We start from the raw sequence: 21,403 nt of genomic DNA on the forward strand, positions 1-21,403 counted from the left end.
CTTGACTTGCTGTAGCAAACATGACTGTTGACATGATAGACTTTAGTGACATTGGGAAGCAAGGCCTAGGCCTTTAATAATAACTAGGTCATCCTGCACCACAAGCTATAGCCTTCTCCTGGGCGGAGATTACAGACAGTAAATGTAGGTACAGCAGTTGCTGAATATTTAAAAAGGCATAGAGATGAAGCAATAAATGACAAAGTAAAGCTGGCGTGGCTGGGCATTAATAACTAATGGGTACCAGTGAGTTATAGGCTGCTGCTGTTGTAATGAAAGTGTCATTGCAAATCAGCAGTTGTCCGAGGTTATTATTATTTATGCATAATTGATGCCAGAACCACAAGGAACATGTCTCATCCAACAAACCCTAACACCTTGAGAACAAAGATGATGGTGTCAACAAAAGAAAAGGTCACAAAGAGAAAGACGCCCTCTGGCTTGGATTTAGCCTACAGTGTGCAGGGAAGACAAGGTAAGGATGTGATACCCATATCTACATCTGTGTACAGAAGATTAACACAAACTAATACACTAGTTAGACTGTCGCCCCTCTGCTGCTGATTATATAGTGGATTTTTCTCTGTCACTTTGATATAAATTTTGTGAAATCAGCTGTTCCTGAGCTATTTGCAAAGACTTAGAATTAAGCATTTGTTATGACAGCAACAATTTCCAGTTTGGCATGGATGCTTGCTTCTTTAATGTCCAAACTTATTGATTCCATGTGCATCCATTTTATCTGCCAATTTGTTTGTTCTGCTTCCACGTACCTCCAAATTTGCAGAAAACAACTAAATATATTATAAACTGTATAGTATTATTATGTTTTTACTTTCTTGGATATAATTTGAGATTTCAAAAATGTTTCATAGTCATATTTATATTGATAAGAAATTTTAAAATGTTTTTCATTATAAATGTAATCATGTTATGTGGATATTGTAGACTATTGGAATTGACAAATTCATATTCCTGATTATGATTGTTATGAATCAGCTGTATTGGATAATGGACACATCTAAAACCTGCAGGACACCAGCACTGGAGGCCTGGAGTTGCCTAATGCCTATGCAGTCAGCCTCGCCCCCCCAACCCATGTTATTAAGCAATCTTAGGAGTGTTCATTTATTACCAGGCGGCCTCTAACCTCCAAATTCAGCATCAGCTGCAAAAAAAAAAGCGAAAATACGGAAGAAATAAATCTTTAATAATGCATAATACCCATCATAAATCTTTTTTCAGAGATGCCTTCACTGTGCCTGGGAAATTTAGAATACATTATTCGACTTGTAACTTCTAACAAGTGAGCACAAACTGTGAGAGTAATATACCAAAAAAACTTCCTGTCACGTGTTAAAAAAGGTCTTGGATGATCTGAAACTGGATTATTAAAACGCGTTTGATTACTGCAACAACTGAACGAATGATCGACAAAAGTGAAGATGTCAATTATTTCCATAGTATTCATGAACGCATCATAACTGTCGGTCGCAACGTCAGAAATCCAGCGACCAATGAGTAGTTGAAACGAAGACTCGGTAAGTGACGTATACAGGAAGCGAAACAGATTTCAAAAGTGTTTCAATGTACCGATTTTTATTGTTTATTTCTTCCACAAATCCTCATTTTACCGAGTAAAGCTATGCAGACGTGGAGTCTCGTATCAATTTGCGTGTTGCTTTCCATTATTGCGAGATGGGGAGTTTCGCTAAATTCATATTCAGGTAGGAAAATTGTGGAGGTCGGCGTTTAAACACTACTTTCCCTTGGTACAGTGCTGTTTATACTAGTCAAAACAATGCTTTCAAATTGTTTTAAACGTATCAGAGTGACTCTTTCGGTAGTTAGCGTCCACTCAGTGATTTAAAAACGTGTTAGCGCGGGTGTGTTGTGTGGTGGCCATTCGTTCATGATGCAAGCTTCATAGTATTCACACTAACGGCTCAATGATTTTCCACCAGGGGCGGGGAAACCTCCCATGTTCGGCGATTATGAAGCTCAGAGGCACTGGCAAGAAGTGACCTACAACCTCCCCATTCAGGAATGGTCAGTCTAGCACCTCCCGGTGTTTATTCACAGGACCTGTTTGTAGTAACTGGGTCTTATTACAGGTCATGGATTTGAGAAATGTACTGTGACACTCAAGACGCACATTACTGACATGTGCTGTTCCTGCTCTTGTGTCCAGCTTACAAGTTTGAGATGGATTGATGTGCGAAACATTAAATACGGATAACATCAACAACAGTTTTTCCTATATACAGTACACGCTACATTGCTTATGTAGTATGAAACAGTTTTGTTGATGAAACTATGTGCCCTTTCTGCTCCCCCAGGTACTTCAATACTACAAACAATGACTTGAACTACTGGGGTCTTGACTATCCTCCCCTCACTGCTTACCACAGCTGGATCTGTGCTTATCTGTAAGCCATTTGGATTATTTAAAAGGATCTTTCACATAATATTTGAATGTTAATTTAGGAGAGAGACAGAACAAGAGTGAGCATACCATGGGAGAAATGTTAAGGTATAGTGATGTAATAACACAGCTGCCCACTTTTAGGAACCAATAAAGTTAAGTATTTGTACATTTTCTGTAAGGAAAAAGAAAAAAAAAAATCAAAATACATGCTTTGTTGTTTCTGCAGAGCCAAAACAATAAACCCTGAATGGGTGGAACTCCACAAGTCCAGAGGTTATGAAAGTACACAGCACAAGCTATTCATGAGAACTACAGGTACTGTAACTATGAGAGGTGAAAGAAAAAGAAAAGCATTCATAATCCATGTCTACTTCATATTTACAGCAATGTTTGTGGTTATACCTGCTTAGATATTATGCCCAAATCACTGTAATCATTCACATCATTGTATACCCATGGACCTTTTCTGTTACTTTGTATAACGTAAATTTGAGATCATGCAGTCTGTATTTTTTTCTTTTTGTTTCAGTGTTAGTTGCAGATTTGTTGATATACATCCCTGCAGTGGTTTTATACTGTTTATACCTGACTGATGGATCCTCTAAGAAAAAGGTCAGAGACGAGCTGAGCATGAAATGATTAGTTTTCAGTTAAAGACCCAGACCAGCCCATTTTCTCTCAGTCTGGGAACCCACCCTTATTAAAACAGATTACAGCACTAGACCTCCAAATTGGGAAATTATGGCGTCATTATTGTAAGTTAATCTGGTTATATGATGTTATTACATTTCCAAGAAGTTATTACAGTTCAGCTGGTCTTCATACATTTACAGTGCAGTCAATTTGAAGGGATCATTTCTAATGTTTTGACGGTGTCTTATGTTATCAAACAGTGAAAGAGGAATTGTAGTTAAACAAGCTTCTCACAGGATTTGATTTTAAAAGGTTGTGTTTTTACTGCTGCGTTGAATTAAAATGTCTGTCCTTTTCCCTTTTTAGGTTTCCGTTATGTTCTGCTTTCTACTGTACCCAGGATTAATTCTCATTGACTACGGACATTTCCAGTATCCTTTATGCACACGTGCATTCCTATTATAAATTGTATTCTTGTATATTATATGTACCATTAAGGTTGTCCTGAATGTAATTAAATTGAATGTAATATGAAATAATGACCTACAAAGGTATCACACTTGAAAGCTCCAATCATAATAAAGTGTAGTGAGTTATATTTAAATGCACTGCTCTAAAACAGATCAAATCTCAATGGGAAAAGATCATGCTGGATATCTATAACTGATATGGACTGGGTCATGTGTTAGGAGTGAAATTTGTGCTCCTTGCACAAAGGAGCAGACACTGGCCCTGCTGGTCGGTTAAGGACCTACGGTGCTGTCCAGCTCTCCTAGAGTAACTGCCTGTCTCCTGGAATCTCCTCCATGCTCTTGAGACTGTGCTGGGAGGCAGCAAACCTTATGTCATTGATGTGCTGTCCTGCAGGACTTGGACTACTTGTGCAACCTCTGTAGGGTCCAGGTATCACCTCAGGCTGCGAGTAGTGATACTGTCCCTAGGCACATACAAAACTAGGGGAAAAAATAATCTCAGTGACCTGTAAAACCTTTCCTGTTTTTGGGGTTGTCTCATTGTTGCCCCTCTAGTGCACCTGTTGTTAATTTCATTAACACTAAAGCAGCTGAATTAACAACCCCTCTTCTACTTAACTGACCAGATCAATATCCCAGACGTTTAACTGATTTGATGCTGTACTCTGATTAAAAAGTGTTTCTTTCATTTTTTTTAACACTGTATATATTTGCAGCATCTTTTGAGTTTAGTTCACTGAGAAACAGAGATTTAAGCATTTAAAATATTTTAACAACATAAAAATATACATTTATTTTACTGACTTACGTAACATAACTTAAAAAAAAAGACAAAAAAAACACAGCTTGTCCCATGGGGCAGATTTAGCACCACAGCATATCTATGGAAACGCTGAACAGCTGATCCTAGGATGAATGTGGAATTTCTGCCTTCTTTACTATTCAGATTTCCTACATACAGTAGGTTCAATAGGATTAAAAACATTTGTTGTTCTGGCTTAAAACAATAGATTTACAAAAACAGTTTGAAGAGATGAAGAGCGCACCAGCTAACCAGGCTGTTATTATTGTTATTCAGCCACTGCCAAATACAACAATGAAAAGCTGACGATGTGCACACTATGCAGCAGAACTGACCTTAGGATCAGCAGCTATTTTCTGGATCGCTTGTTATACATCTGCAACATTAAGTTGTTTAGCTCCAGAAAATTGCCCTTCCAGACCAAAATTAACCTTAACGGTATCAGGTACAACGGAGTGAGCCTGGGTTTTGCCCTGTGGGGGATTCTGGCTTTGGGTCTGGGCTGGGATGTGTTGGGCTCCATGGCTTTCTCTCTGGCTCTCAACTACAAACAGATGGAGCTGTACCATGCTTTGCCTTTCTTCTGTTACCTTCTGGGAAAGTGCATCAAAACGGGCCTGATGGGCCGAGGGTGAGTCTTATTATTTCCTTCCATAATGAAGATGATTGTTTTTTGCACTGACGCATAGTCCAGATGTTCATCTCCAACCTCACCCACAATTTTAGCACTGATTAGATAATAGTATGATTCTTAGTATGATTCAAGGGTCCACTTGGGGTCCATTTTTCTTGGCCTTCAGACAATAATTCTGATTGCTACAGTGCCAGACAGGACAGGCAAAAAAATAATAATAGTATGATTCAAATACTGTGAGCTAAAATGATGAGAATGGTTACTTAACAAATCCCAGTGTTGTGCATTAAAGCAATTTCCAATATTTTTAGGTGTTTTCTATGTGTAATACATTTCCTTATGTTGGTAAACAGCCTGTTATCAACAGGATTTTCTGAAAGGGTTACATATAAAATAAAGAAATGTCCTGTTTTGTACGGGTATACTTGTGACTTTTAATTTTTGTACCTGCATTATAATCAGTCCAGTCTTTTTGGGCCACTTAAAATGTCTCGGTAGAGCTGTGATGTTATTTTTGTTGCAGTATCTGCTGCCCTCTTGGCCAGATCTCTCTTAAAAAATATTTAAGGGTGAAACTGGTTTTAGCTTCTATCTTGTAACGAGACTGTTCTTTCTGGCTCAAAATGGCTTGATATCATTAATAAGTGATATGTTTGACAGATCAAAGCCCAACAAGTTATTTACAGCAGTTATGGGGAATTGTTTTATGTCAAATATCGTAAATTACTTTTTGGAAGACAATCAATTTTAAGCACAACACTGGTAAGCATTTTAGCGTGCTGGTGGTAACATAAAGTTCACAGTGCTACTATGTGGAAGAAAAGCAACAGCATTTAAAAACAAACAAACAAAAAATCCCAATATTGTTTACTGGGATTGTATTTACGGTGCTTAACAATTTTTTTAGATGTAAGGTTTATGTCATAGCTGCCCAAAATTAACAGTATTGGTAATTACCAAAACATTTTTTTCTCTAGAACATGTGCAAGCCCTTTGGTAAATGGCCTATATTTATATAGCGCTTTACTAGTCCCTAAGGACCCCAAAGCACTTTACACATCCAGTCATCCACCCATTCACACACACATTAGCCACCCTTGGGCGCACTGACAGAGGCGAGGCTGCCAGACACTGGCCCCACCGGGCCCTCTGACCACCACCAGTAGGCAACGGGTGAAGTGTCTTGCCCAAGGACACAACGACCGAGTCTGTCGGTCTCGGTCGTTGTGACCGCAGAAAAAGCACATTATTGTATTTTGATTAATATGCCAAATTACACTTACTCATTGACATTACTCACGAGAAAGATAAGTTTCAGTTTTTGAATGTTACACTTGATTAATTTCTAAATTCTTAGAGAAGTTCAAAGTGCCGGCTCAAATTTGGGTATAAAAACCTGTATGTAGTTTGTTGTTTTCCTAATAAGTAACAATATATTTCTTTTAGTTTTAAACAGGTGATTTAATAAATTTGTTGAGCACTGTACTTTTGTTCATTAAACTTAAAAAGCAATCAAATAAGGTAACACAGAAGACTCTTTGGCTTTCCAGTTTACAGGTGGATCGCATTTATATATATGTGTGCATACTTGCCTTTCCCCCACACGCTGCGATCAGTGATGCCCTTCACTAGAGCCGAACGCAAAATGTCTCAGGAGGACTTATAGTGATGACTGTGAAATCCTGAATGTTCAAGTCTACATTTGTTGCTTGTACTCTGTGATCACTGTGCACATATGTTTCAACAGAATGCCCACACTAGATATGTAATGTCAGTGTATAAGATAGCAGTGTCCTCAGGAGTGTCACAGAATGACTGAGGTAATCAGATTGGATGCTGTTACTAGTGTGTCCAGTGTCTGTTTATCTAGTAACAATGTACCAAGGGCATTTAGTAGCAAATGGAGAGCTGGATTAGAAGGCCCGGGGGGAAGATATGTCCAGATGACACTCTGGCCATGCCCAAACTCCTCAGCTATGCCTGTGTGTGCAACTTAACCAGCAGCTTCACAGTTACAGCTGACAAGATATCCTGACCTACACTGAACACTTTCAGCTGATGCATGGCTTTCACTGCATTCCTTAACACAAGGGTCAAAGCCCAAATTTAGGACTTGCACACAGTATGTGTGAACTGTTTTCACAGACAATTTTAAAGTAAATACTAAAGCATCTGGGGGAAAGTGATTATAGGAAGTGGGGAAAGTATTAGTAATTGCTTGTTTTCATTAGTTCATTATTTATGACATATGATTATTTACTCTCCTGGTTGTCTTTTCATGTAGGCTTTTCTTGCTGGTGAGGGTTGGTGTAACAGTGTTGGCGACTTTTGCCCTCTGCTGGTTGCCCTTCCTGGCTGAACCCAGCCAGGCCATGCAGGTGGTCAGGAGGATTTTTCCCGTGGCTCGGGGTCTGTTTGAGGTAACGTGTAGTTCCTTAAATCAAAGGTTTACCAAAAAACCACATCTGACAAACATAATATTAAAAAGAAAACATGTATGCTTTTGTCATAACAACATCTGCATTCTATTTACACTATACCTGCTTCTCTTAAGCAGTGTTATTAGAAATGATAGCATACATTTTCATTGCTATGCAGATGATACCTGACTTTATCTATCCAAGCCAGAACTCACACATTAATTCGTTAAACTGCAGGAACATCTTAAATCCATAAAGATTTCTCTTTATAAATTCAGATAAAACTGAGGTTATTTTACTAAAAATCTTAGAGACTTGGTTTCTAACTAGTGTGGACGGTATTACCTTGGTCTGAATCTTGGAGCTGTTTTTCAGCAGGATATGTCCTTCAATGTGCATACTAAAAAATATTTAGGACTGCTTTCTTGCATTTTTCCAAAAATATCTCTAAAATTCGAAACATCCTGTCACAGAGTGATGCTGAAAACCTACTTTATGCATTTATTAATGGTTGGTTCTAAAAAAAAAAAATTATCCAAAATAGTATTATTGTAGGGAGGTTACTGTTGTTGTGATTTTGCACTATATAAATAATATAGAGCTGAAACGAATACTAGCCGTGTTAATCTTGAATTGAGTTTTTTTAACTGAAAATGGGAAGACAGCAATTATTTTAATCAAGTATAATACAATTCCAAGTACAACCAGTGCCATGTAATAAAAAGGGATGTATTTGGACTTTAAAAATTTCCATTGTGGGTTAAGCCAACGTGGATGCAGTTATGTTTCTGTTTTATCAAAGCAAATTACTGTGATCAATATCAGCAACTTCACATCTTATGATCACTGGTAAACGACTTCTCTTTGGGCTGAGAATTACTGTGAAATGCTGTTTCCTATTAAAGGATTTACTGTTCTACTGTTTCGAGCATTAAGCTGTTACCAATGTTAGAAACAACACACGGCACTACTCCGCTATTGCACTGGTTCCATACTCACAGCATGGCGAAATACCCTTCCATCCACTAGCGCTTAGCTGCTTGGAAACAGATACCCTGCAGGATCAAAGAAAACAGTGGAATAAAACTGTGAAAGGTCAGGAGATCAGTTTCACTCTATCTCCGGGAGGTGTTGGGGTTTGGGGTGTACAGTAGGAGGATAGAGATAAATCTCACTAATTTATGACCAGGTTGTTTTCGCCACCTCGTAGCACAGCCATGTTCTAGCCATACGAACCAAGGAGTCTGGTGGACGCAACACTTGAAGGCATATCAGAGCACGTCGGACAGCTGCTTTCACCTACTGACTACATCTTCGGAAAACAGACACATAAGCGTATGTTTGACTGTTTTGCAAGAACAAACGTACATGTTTGATATACCGTGGTCACCCACTTATAGCCTGGTCACTGGAATATGATATTAATTAAAAAGGAAAGTGATGATGGCGAACAAGAATACTTGAAACACCTCCGCAGTCAGAGTGATGAAAGCGGCTGAGTTGAAGTAACTGCGTGCGTGTGACTGACAGCTCGGAGGCCAAGCTTTGCGGCTCTCGTTTCTGAAACCCTGTAACCCCCTCTTGTCCCGGTTCCCGAGGTGGAACCCACCATAAGGTGTCACGGATGTGAGAAGTAATTGAAAATTCTGCCGGGGGAGCGGCTGGCATCGAGCACCGCGGCAGTATTTGTTCAACGAAATGGTTCAAACATAATACACAGGGTGTGAGAGACACTATGCTCGCCTGTGACGACAGCACGAAGGGGGCTGCTGGGGGCAAGTTGTCCTGAACTAATTGGGAAATTGTGCACGTAAGCAGACGCCTCGGACAAGGGGACGGGGCGAGAAGGGGCGGTGGGGAAGAAGAGGGCTGGTGACTGGTGGTCCCGGTGGCTTCTGTGAGGGAGCAGTTGTAAGTTTACCCACTGAGCTGCATTCTGGCGTCTCACATTGCTGCCTGCACACAAAAATGGCACCAAATGCTTCTCCCTGTGAAATTCCATGCTAGTTTATAGGTGAAGGGGGCTGCACCGCTCTCGCTCAGCCCACCCTGACATCCATGTGTTGCCTGCTGCACTGCTGTAACAGTTATTTGGAGCAATGAGCCAGAAAGGAAGGACAGAGGGATTGGGCTGAGAAAACACAGCACTGGACGGCCCTGTGCTGCTGACTACTTTGCCATTAAGATCGGCACAGCTGTGCAGCCAGCAGCTGTAGAACAGAAGAGAGGGAAGAGGCCAGAAATAGATTTTCTAGATAGAATCACAGTGAAAACATCCACAGCCTCTGTGATGTGTGATATCATGGCGCACACTGGTGGCTTTGGCCTCGATATCCCTGCACAACTGCTTAAGCACTTAAATCAGCTGAAGCACACACAATGAGCTCCTCATCTGATATCAGCTTTAAACCGCAAGTACTTTTCAGCTGGTATTAAAGAGGAAGCTTCACGCATACCGTGTACTGTATCGTATATATAATTTCAGTCATCTTAGAAATGAGGCACATTATTAACAAAAGTGACACTAATATGAGAAATTGCACGACTTTTGATTAATAATGATAATAGTAAATAATGTAAATGTTTACATGCTTATTTTTTCCATAACTTCCTCTGGATTCAGCCTCCCAAAAATGAGAATTTGCTACTTCTTTTTTGTTTCAGATATATATATATTTTACATTTGATAGCCGTATTTTGGATTATAGTTTAAAAATATCCATTCATGCTCGAAATTATGTCTTCACTTTTCCAATGCCTGACATTTATCAGCAAAGCAACAAATCAAAAAGATAACAGCTATTGTCAGAAAATAGAATTCAAAGAAAGTTATTGGCTTAATATATCGACTTCATCAAACTTGATCCCAAAACCCCAAGGTTACAAATAAGCCCCATGCTTTTCCTGACAGGAGAGAAAATGTATGATGGAGGGTTATGAATAAACGTCATCCCACAGAGGAATTTTGTTACACTTTCTGAGAAGGAATAATTTCTTAGAACAATTAATTCTTTGTGTTTCCTGCCATTTTCTATTTGACCAAGGTGTGTGTTTGTGTGTGTGTGTGTATACAGGATAAAGTGGCCAACACATGGTGCAGCCTGAACACCCTGATAAAGATCAGATCCATTTTGCCAGGTGACTCTCAGCTCTACCTCAGGTGATCCCTCTATCTGTTTAACAAGTTTCACTTTATGTTTTCTTTTCTCTGTTGTACTGTGCTATACCCCCCCCCCCCCCCACACACACACACAGTTCCTCTCTCTCTCTCCCTTTGTTTAATTTTTTTCTCACTCCTTTCATTTCCTGAAAAAACCAAGCTTAAAGACAGTGATCCAGTAGTTGGAAGTAAGGTCATCACTTACATCTCATGAGGAACTTTTGAACATAAAGTCATTGATCTCTTTGAAAATGTGGTGACAACATTTTAAAACACCCGAGAAATATTGAAAAGACTCAATCGATGTGACGGCGAGGTTTTATTTTTTGTTTGTCTTAGCATAATTATGGATCTTGTGTGCAAATGTAATTCTAATGTAGGTATGAAAGAGAAGCTGATTCTCCGTATACATTAGAAGTTATCTTGACCAAAAGTTGGGGTCCTGTGCAGCCACGCTTAGAAAAACTTTTTGCAACAGTTGCGTCGTGGTGGAGCCTGCTTAAATAACCCAGCACGCTAAATTTAGGAGTCCTGCGTTCGCAGCACGGACACGTTTCTGCCAGACTGCTAAGTCTGGGGATCAAGTTAGACTTCTTTTACTGTCGTGCATTTGAAACAAATGAAAAACACTGCTGTCTTTATGGCGCACAGGGTGGATTGCTAAATGCTCTGCTGTGGGTGTACATAAAATGAATCAGCTGTGTAAAGTCATACAGCTCCATCCAGACAGCAAATGCCCTACACATAGCACACGAGTAGCACACTTGCTTTCATACACAATAAATATCCACTTACAGGTCTGCCATTACTCTTGTGTATATTGTACATGTACACTTCTTTCTGTCTTCTATGATTTGTAGTTTAGTTAGTTGACACCTCAAACTAACTCGCAGCCTGACCTTTCAGCACATTTATACACACTGACTCCAACACGTTTTTTTTCTCACGCTTCTACCCCCAGAAGGTGACAATTGAGGGTTACTGCCTGGTAACCCTCAGCAGGGGCCATTATTTTGGTCCATTACGGCACTGCACACAACTTGGTTACAGATCAGAGGGCTGTCTAAAAAGAACTGTGGCATGAACTGAGAGTTAAATGCTGATATTCATACAGTGCCAATTAATGAAAACAAATCGTGCTGTTTTTATGTATTTTGTTGCCTTGGTAAAATAATGTATTAGGAAAGTCTTCATGAAAAACATTTCCATGCATCCACGTCCACTCAGTTCATAAGACTTGCATACAAACCTTGAAATGTCATGCAAATGCAATTGAGAATAACATTGCCTACATAGCACCGGTGATACTGTTTTGTTTTTCCTTCAGTAACGTCATCTTCCATCTTCATTTGTTTTTCAGTCTTGCCTGCACTCTCCTGGCGGTTCTACCTTCCTGTATCAGGCTATTAACAAAACCAACCTTCTGGCACTTTAAACTGGCTTTGGTGAGTGTTTTTGGCATTCAGCATTTTTAAGCCAGTGAGGTTTATCATACATAAGTATCATATTTAATTTAACAAACCCAGTTTCTTTTTTGAGAAGACGATCTCGAATATGTTTCTCTTCCTTCCCTTTGTAATAAAAAGTGTAATATTAAATATAGCAGTTTTACTGATAGCCCCAATGTCACTTTAAGGTCAATTCATCCCTGGCGTTCTTCCTCTTCTCCTTTCAAGTCCATGAGAAGTCCATCCTTTTGGCTGCCTTGTAAGTACAAAGAAGATAATTGTAACTTCTTGAGGTTTGTCTCATTGAGTGACAAATGTAAATGGTACTTTCTCTGTCTTGTAGCGATATCTGAAATATTCATGAGTATAGATTTAATTTCTACTCACAAAGGAGCCATTCGCCTTGTCAAATCTCAGATTATGTCGTACAGAATTCTAATGGTTTCAAATCATGTTCGCTTTGTAAAAATGACGTCATCCTCCTGCTGTACCCCCAGATTTCTTTTTAAGTACCGAGAAGTTATTCACCTCTGTCAACACAGATAGGAACCCTGCTTCCACTGCCATGATTTGTGCTGTGTCAGAGCTGGGTCATATTTAACAGGGTGAAAGCAGCACTAAAAGAAGTGAGATGTGTGTGTGTGTGTGTGTGTGTGTGTGTGTGTGTGTGTGTGCTTCATTATCATTTTACCTCCATATGTAGAAAGCTGTAGGTCGGGTGAAAAGCCTGGGATAGATTTGACAGCGAGGGATTTGGTTCCTAGATCTGGGCTCATCTATTAATCTAGATTAGGGTAGATTGTTGCTTTATTAACTATTGAGTTATATCTCCCACCTGTCCTCCTGAATCAATCAGTAATACATGTCCAGGGATTAGGAAAGAATGGTAGGCGGCAGCTCGGGGTGTTGTTTGCGCAGGATCAATTATTGGGCTGTAACAGGATCACCGAAGAGCACTGACTGTAATTATGGGATCGGGGACTGATGGAAAGTGCCCCCCTTTGAGCAGAGTGTACAACTTGCACTGAAGCGAGCTAGCAAGTTCAATTAGCAACAGGCTTAAACGCATATCAACACAGATGCATGTGCATGTGACGCATCTGTGTGATACATGATAAATGTATCATTGCAACTTCTTGGCAAAACATTGGCAGTTCTTCAAATGAAAATAGAAAACTTAGCTAAAGTGTAAAAGATGTATTCTCGAATGAAATAATGTGGTACAGCAAATACTGACTGACTTGTAAATACTTGTAAGTGGATGTTTGATCAGCTCAGTAGCTTTAATATTCTTTTCACTCTAGTCTTGTCTAATCGCAAAAGTCACGGCAGTCTATTTAATATTGAGTTCATCTGAATTTCTTTTTCTAGGCCTGCCTGTCTCCTGCTGAATGACCTCCCCTTGATGGCCCTTTGGTTCCTACAGGCCTCGACATTCAGGTAAGAAGGAAAGTCTTTTGAAATCACTGACAACACACAAAGGTTGGAAGATTAACATATAAAAACAGGCGATCTGTTGTTAGATTTGTTTCTAAATCTTATTTACTGCAACTTGGATAATGGATAATAGAGTTATGCAATTATAGTCATTTTTATGATGGGAAAAAGTTCAGCAATTATAATTGCTTTAAAATGTCCCATGTCCCGTTTGATTTGCTTGCGTATAAATCTGGTGTCCCGCTGTTGGGTGCTGTTTCTTGTCATTTCTTTTACTTTGTTTTCTATCTCTTATTTAATGAGAAACATAAAAAAATTAACCTGAAAAGTTAAATGGTGTGCTGTGTGGGTTGGAGCTAAGCACCATGAATGGAAAACACAAGTAGTGCTGCAAATGCTCCATCTAACTTTCACCAGCTGTTGTTAAATTCTTCCGGCAGCACTAATTGTTGTGCGTGTGGTTTAGTATAAGGATATCTGGGGATTACACTGCATAGTCTGCATGCCTGCTGTCTAAGTGTGTGTTGTGTAGGGACAGGAGGTCATTCTGTAGCTGCTCCCCTGTACAGTCTGCCTTGGACTTTCACATTATCTGCATCCTCTCCAGACTAATTTAAAAAAGAAAAAAAATACATCTTTTGTTAGCAGAACTGGCTGAATGGATGGTCAAGCATGACCACTTTACGGCCACTGAATGCAGCCAGTCAGTGTAAATGGAGGAAGTGTTAAACATTTATCTACTGAATAGAAGTTTTTTTGTTTGAGTCCAAATCTGAATAAGTAGTTTTTTGTCTGGGGAAAGGTTTTTATAAGCTGGGGCGTTGTGTGATTCACTGTGAGTCAACTGTTGTTCTTGCCCATGCTCCTCTACTAAACTAAGATAAGCTCCTCGTGAATTACAGAGCCATCTCTCCCTGGGAGATGCATGCACATACAGGCCTGCAGGATAAAAACTGTTTGGCTTACTGCTGCACTTAACAAACTTTGCACTCAACTTAATGATGTTGATGGGTATGAAACTGTCGTGCTCTCCATCAGCTGTAGGATCAAACTTGATTTATTTTCTAACAATCATTTAAAAATCTGATGTTGTCCCTTTTCATTTCAGTTCAGTTCAGTTTAATTTAATTTAATTTAATTTAATTGCATTTTATTTCTATAGCACCAAATTTACGAGAACAGTTGCTTTGAATTGTAAGGTCACCATAATACAGAGAAAACCCCAAGACTCAGATGAACGCTACGAGCAAGCGCTTGGTGACTGTGGGAAGGAAAAGCTCCCTTCTAACAGGAAGAAACCTCCAGCAGAACCAGGCTCAGGGAGGGCCAAGCATCTGCCACGACTGGTTCGGGGTGAGAGGAGGAAGACGTCCTGTCTTCCTCCTCTGATACACACATTTATACACTGTGTGTATAAATGTATAAATATAAATGTACAATTTATTTATACACTGTGTGTATAAATGTGGACATTTATACACTGTGTGTATAAATGTCCAGCTGTACCTTGCATGTAAAGGCAATAGCTATAATATCTTCATGATATAAGAATCACGTGTGATTCTTGCTTTTGGGGCTATATTACATTGAACTAACCAAAGACATCAGCGTGAGTTCATGCCCATCCTCAGAACTTTTCTGTCTTTATACAGGTGCAAATATTTTTGTTTGTAGAGATACAAAGATGCCAAGAATGAAAAAGAATGTGAGACTTGGGGGGTGCTTTTAATAATAATAATGGATTGGATTTATATAGCGCTTTTCAAGGCACCCAAAGCGCTTTACAATGCCACTATTCATTCACTCTCACATTCACACACTGGTGGAGGCAAGCTACGGTTGTAGCCACAGCTGCCCTGGGGCAGACTGACAGAAGCGAGGCTGCCATATCGCGCCATCGGTCCCTCTGGCCAACACCAGTATGCGGTAGTGTAAACGACCAGGACAGAGAGCCCGGGGATCAAACCGGCGACCTTCCGGTTACAGATGCGCTTCCCAACCCCCTGAGCCACGGTCGCCCCGTGGTGCTCTTCACTTTGTATTCGTGTATTGGAACAGGACCATCCAGAGACTTGATGCTCATTTTGGTCTGAACTACACACCTGTGAATTTTCATAGCTATATTTTGCTATTGCTATGTGTGCAGTAGGTCCTGCTACAGTAGTTGAAACTGATTCTGCCATGACAACAGACAGACAGGCTTAAAATGTAATAAAATCTGCTATGCTTGTCCTTTTCCTGTCTCTGTGTGCAGCATGCTTCCTTTGTTCCTGAAGGACGGCCTGCTGGTGCCCTACATTGTGACCTCTTTGGGCTTCCTCTTCTTCAGCATTTATTTACTGTCTGCACTGGATCACTGTTCAGAGGATAAACTGAGACTGGGAGCTTACAACAAGCTGTTTTATTGGGTACTGAAGATGGACCTGGCCTTTATAGTGAGATGGAAGGTCAGTATTGAAGTGCTGTTATAATAATTTACATTATAGTTCCAAATATTCACTGATTTGTTTGTTTGCACATCAAAAGAAACCATGCATATATGAAATCTTGTAACTGTTTCACATTTACTCAAGAACTGTACTTGAGTACACTTAGGGGTTCTTCCAGTGTAAGGCTTATTTAGATGGCCCCTGTAGGGAATCTTTGTAAAGCCTGTGAAGCAGTCTACAATGTAACCGACATCGTTGCCAGCATTTATGTTTGTGCAATGTGACGTGTTAATTAGCATGTGAGCGTGTCCAGTCCATTTGTTTCAATAGAAAGAAATGAACTGCTGGATCCTGAGTCCTGGGTCCTGACTTTTTGTTATGGCCATTTTTTTTCATAGGTAGACATATTTTTCTTTCAGGTTTTTCCATTTCTTTCTACATTCCCTCACATCTATGGCGACAGTCCTTATTCTTTATATTGAGACGATGATTGTTATGCTTTCGCTAATTTTTTTTTAAAAACTGCGTATGCGAAAATGCACTGGAGGAATTGATCGTACTGAACAGGTCAATCAAAATAGTTGCCTGCTCCATCGACGTGACGTGTAGTTACATTTCCATATCAGGTGCATGTCAGGTTACACTGAGGGTTTCAGAGCGGTTTGCAGTAACGTAGCTACAGTGCAGATTTCTCACTGAAGATCCCAATAAGATTCTTCAACCTTCTAGTTCACTACATATTTCACACTCACACATTTCAGTTATAGTTACAAATCGCTTGAATGCACGTATTTCATTAAAATATGATTCACTGTTACCAGTTGCACTAAATAGTAGTGTGAAGAATTAAAATCTAGACATTAAATCAAAGTTAGTAAATGTCAGTTTGTTAAGTCAAACAGCATTGATTTTGGCTGTGTGTGGTGCTGTCCCACAGATGGGGTTAACGTTTATAATTATGGCCGCTGTTTTAGTTTGTTGCTACTAAAGGTTATTAAAGGTCATTCAGATTAAATTAGACTTTGACCTAAATACAGATTTCGCACAAGAAAAAGCAGGTAAAACTCCAGCACAACCCAATATGAACAATTTTTCATTAGCTGGATTTAACGCTTTATCTTTTAAGTGTGGTTTCGTTCATGTTGTGTGCTTGCTTATAATAAAGGCTCGGCTTTGCAGTTGGCAAACAAAGACAAAGACATGTTTTCTCTGTTACATAGTGGGTGGAGGATGTACAGATGATCCATTTGTAGTAAGAAGAGTGCTGATATCAGGGTCCCAGTGGCACTAGACCTAAATTGCAACTGTGTGAGAAGACATGCCCGACTGTATAAATAAATATCATGTGCTGGTGTAAGCTGTGTAAGCTGTCCAGGGATGAACGCTGCTGCCAACCAAAGAATTATTTATCGCTTATTTAAGTTTCCATAGCGTCTGAAGTGGCTTCTCTGCCGACCCCTTAGCGACAGGGGCACTGGTGGGGTGTCAGAGATTAGGAGAAGGTGTATTTTTATAGCACGTGTCATTAACACAGGTTTGCCTAGATATATTTATTTACACAAGCAGCATAAATAGCGAGCCCCAATGATGGGGATAAGGTTTCATGGGTTTTGGGCGGCTGGGCGGTTGGCAGGCCCGAGGTGCTTCCTGCACCTCACAGACTGATCTTTGGGTCATAAACCGCAAGCAGATAGATGAATGATGTGACGCTCACCATCACATCTGTTTGCAAATCTGTAACGAGATAAAAAGCAGTGACCATACCTTGAAGAAAAAAAATCGAATTTGCTGTAATATGATATTGCAGACCTCGTTTCTTTATAGCACCTCTCAAGTGACTAATTTGATGTCTGTCACTTAGTTATAAATATTCAATGTCATATGAGCTCTATTTTAAATTAAATTACTAGTTTGATGTTATGTGCATAGTTAGTGTTAAGGGTAAAGTCAACAGTTTGTTTATAGCCCGGGGTAATCAGTTTTTACAAGTTTCTAAATGAAAAAATTCATTTAATAACTATTAAATTTATTTTAAGAGTTCTCGACATGAAAGATTTTGACTAAAGGCTGTTATTTTGATGAATACAGCTGTAAAAGATATTTGTGTCACAGCAATATATTTTTAAGCCAAGCTCCACAAATGTTTTCCAAACATTTTGATCAGTTCTTAAATTTTTGCTTATCTGCCACAGAGATCCCATCTTTGACCAAAGGCACAAAGTTACACTTGTTTCCTCACATAAGTGTCTTTTGTCCCGTTTCCAGGCCCCCCAACTGGTCCCAACACGTGGCTGCCCCTGCTTGGTTCTGCTGGAGGTTTCTTCCTGTTAAAAGGGAATTTTTCCTTCCCACTGCCTCCAAATGCTTGCTCACAGAGACTCATCTTTTACTCTAATATTGTAGGGTCTTTACCGTACAATATAAAGGACCTTGAAAGAGGTTTTCAGTGTAAATGAAGGCACTGGCTAAGTAACTAACTTAGTAGGTGAACTTGTTTTGTTAGACTAGCATGAGATGCTTTCTTTTATGTTGTAAAGCAGCACGTAATCCACAGTTTTTTCTGAGGCTCTGTGCTGTTTATTATGATATCAGCATTTTGCATGGTCTTGTAACTCCCAGTCTCATTTCAATGAGCCAACAATCACACTGCCTTTATCTCTTACAGTTCTACATCAGCATTGCAGCCATGGTTGGCCTGAGCATCGCAGCCGCAGTTCTGATCGCTCCGCTCCATCTGCCCGACTTGTTCCCAGTCTTAATATCTACTACAGCTTTCCTGCATTTTTTGGGAACTTTTATACATTTCAACGTGATTCAGTTCAGTGAGCCTCCCAGCAGAAAGAGCCAGAAGAAGAGCAACTAAGTCACACCACAGGTGAAGGTGTTGATCTGATTTTACACCAGTGAAGTCAACCTTACCCACTGAGGTATATCTGCTTTTAAAGTGCATGAGGCCTTTTACCCATGCCTTTGTGTACAAAATACAAAATAATAAAATAATAAGTGCTCATTAAAGAGTTGGATAAATGGCATTTCAGAAGAATTGTGACATGAAATGAAAGGAAATTATGGTATTTTTCAATGTGGACCAATGAATTTAGTGCAATTCAAAGACAAATCTTCCATGTTGTCAAGGTCACGAAATGTATTTTGGCTAAAAATGATGTAGGTTCATGTGAAATTAACCTACCTTGTTGAATTATTTGCTCAGACTACTCATAAATTACCAAAAAAATACACAATTCCTGGCTAACCTGGCATTGTATGGCCTATACTGACTTATAGGCCTGTATGCCTTGGCCACAGGAGGTAGACACAATAACATAAACACCTGCTGTAATGTTTCCTTTTCATGGGGACCAGAAGTGTTGGTCTAATTTTATGGCAACTATTGACACCAAAGTTTGTGGTCATGTGTAATCATATTATGAACAGTTTCTGTTATTTTATCCACATTATGTCCTTGAGGTGGTGGTAAAGATACACCTGATGTGCTGCACTCAGGCCTGCCAATGCTGATATCCACCCATTCATGTGAACTTTTTATTGAAGTTCATCGAACTGTTTTTTCACTGTACATTTTTGCCTAATATTAAAGCTGTTTTGTACAAATGTAGTTTTTGCGAAAATAAATCAAATTTACCAGCATCCTAAAAATGAACATCCGCTTTATTGCCACATTGTTCAATGACTTGATTCAAAGCAGCTTCGTATAAACTGTCTACATTAAGCATGTTGCGTGCTAAATCACCCCTAAAGGTCTGGCAGAGAGAGAACCAATTATTGGACAGAAATTATATCTTTCCGAGCCTTTACTCAACATCATTAAATATTCATTACGAGCCCTTGATACTACAAGTGTCCTGCACAAAAGACCCGTACATTTAAAACAAAACCAGTGACGGGAGAGGCCTTAAAATAAGGATGATGGAAGGTGACATATCTGAACATAATGCTATAAAGTTGAAATACCACAGAAAAAGGTACAAGCAATTTCTATATCCAATCTCTCTGCTAGTTAATGACGGGCATAAAAAAATCCATTACAACTATAAATGTTATCAGGTCAGCCAGGGTTGCCTGTGCATCTGAGGCTCCGGGCTGGCGGCCAATAAAGGGCTGCAGGGACAAATAGGAGCCCAAGATCTGAGTTAATAGTTACTACAATGGGGCGTGAACACAAGGGGCCAATTAGTGGTGGTGTGAAAGGTGTTGGCTTGCTCTTTTTTATAACATTTGCTTATTTTTTTTTAATTATTTAAAAAAAAAATCATTCTTCTTTCCTCCAAAGCCCAAAGAATAAGAAACAAAGAAACAAATATTCAAACAATCACAATAACAACAAGACAAAGAAAACCAAATAAAAGCTTGGCACAAAAGAAGTATTCTGGTATTGATGGAGTCTGGCAAAGTAGATATGAAGAATATTGGATAAATAAGTTAATATTATAACAGATAAACAGAATTGTAAGTAAGATAAAACCGTAAAATACATTTCAAGAAAACGGCTCATTCAGAACCGTTTCAGTTTCATTTATTAAGATGAATTGAGTTTAATCAAAAAGAGCGACTTCATTTTGTTGTGATAACTGATACTTCATTTACCAAGCAAAAAGCTAAACCTAAAATTCTTGCTTCTTTGTAGAAAAAAAGACAACACTAAAACCATCTGCTGAATATTGTCCACCTCATGCTTAAAGAGCTCTAGCCCGGAAAGTCTCCACAAATTGTCTTTGGGTGTCCTGTGGTTATCCAGATATTTTAATTACTGAAAGTTGTGAAGCGTTGCCTTCTTGGGTTGCACTTTCTTTTACAGATCATCCCGTAGATGTTCACTTGGACTGTGATATAGGAGAAGCAGAGGCCAAAGCAGCACTCTGAGCTTCTTTGATACGTTCCTCAGACGATTCCTTTACAGATTTTGCAGTGTAACGAGCTGAGAGGGGCCACTGTCATACATGCCAGGACCTAAAATGTCCCAGCTCGATATTGCAGTCTTACCCAGGTAGATGACACACACAGAGCTGTCCACATGCTGTAAAATGAAATACATCTTCTCACATTGTTTCATGGTCCAGTCCAGCAGTACTGACCGCTGCATGCCGAGAAGACCACACAGTACTTTCTGTTTTGGAGATCCAGCCATCTATCATTCGCAGATTTGCTCTTGTAAACACACTGCACTATGGGTGATCGTATTCCCAGTAACAAGCGGTAATAATGAAATATAACTCTCACTGCATCAACTGGCTGTCTTGTGCGACTCTTGCAACTCCTTTGAGACAGATTTAGTTTGCGCTTGTAAAGTCACGCACAAATATCGCATTCGACAATTTCAGACTGTGAGACGGGATTTAAGTTCATGTTCTCCCAGCGTTTCAAAAAGTTCAAATACACAGTAGTAAGTATTTTCAAGCCACAGTAAAAAATAAGGCTCTATCATCATGTTATTGAATACGCATCCAGAATACTCTTTACCCTTTTACTGTGGCTTTGACTTTTAGTGTGGCAAGCAATAGATGTCAAGCTTTGTGTTGTG

At 39.5% G+C, this 21,403-nt stretch overlaps 1 protein-coding gene across 1 annotated transcript; it reads left to right on the forward strand.

The window, feature by feature from the left end:
* Positions 1–1,553: 1,553 nt before the first annotated feature.
* Positions 1,554–19,444, forward strand: alg6 (ALG6 alpha-1,3-glucosyltransferase). Its single transcript, XM_005737011.1, has 14 exons — positions 1,554–1,727; positions 1,965–2,049; positions 2,340–2,429; positions 2,655–2,743; positions 2,958–3,040; positions 3,428–3,492; positions 4,782–4,967; positions 7,255–7,390; positions 10,465–10,550; positions 11,911–11,995; positions 12,187–12,257; positions 13,370–13,438; positions 15,690–15,882; positions 18,530–19,444. The coding sequence occupies exons 1-14, from the start codon at positions 1,646–1,648 to the stop codon at positions 18,725–18,727; spliced, it is 1,518 nt and encodes a 505-aa protein (XP_005737068.1). The 5' UTR covers positions 1,554–1,645; the 3' UTR covers positions 18,728–19,444.
* The last annotated feature ends 1,959 nt before the right edge of the window (positions 19,445–21,403 follow it).

The sequence above is a fragment of the Pundamilia nyererei genome, unplaced genomic scaffold (genome assembly GCF_000239375.1).
Source record: "Pundamilia nyererei isolate P.nyererei 1_Seehausen unplaced genomic scaffold, PunNye1.0 scaffold00072, whole genome shotgun sequence".
NCBI lineage: Eukaryota > Metazoa > Chordata > Actinopteri > Cichliformes > Cichlidae > Pundamilia > Pundamilia nyererei.

Coding starts and splice junctions, on each gene's coding strand:
- alg6 (XM_005737011.1), top strand. CDS start 1,646: ATGCAGACGTGGAGTCTCGTATCAATTTGCGTGTTGCTTTCCATTATT. Junction 4,968..7,254: donor ACGGGCCTGATGGGCCGAGG/GTGAGTCTTATT, acceptor CTTTTCATGTAG/GCTTTTCTTGCTGGTGAGGG. Junction 11,996..12,186: donor GGCACTTTAAACTGGCTTTG/GTGAGTGTTTTT, acceptor TGTCACTTTAAG/GTCAATTCATCCCTGGCGTT.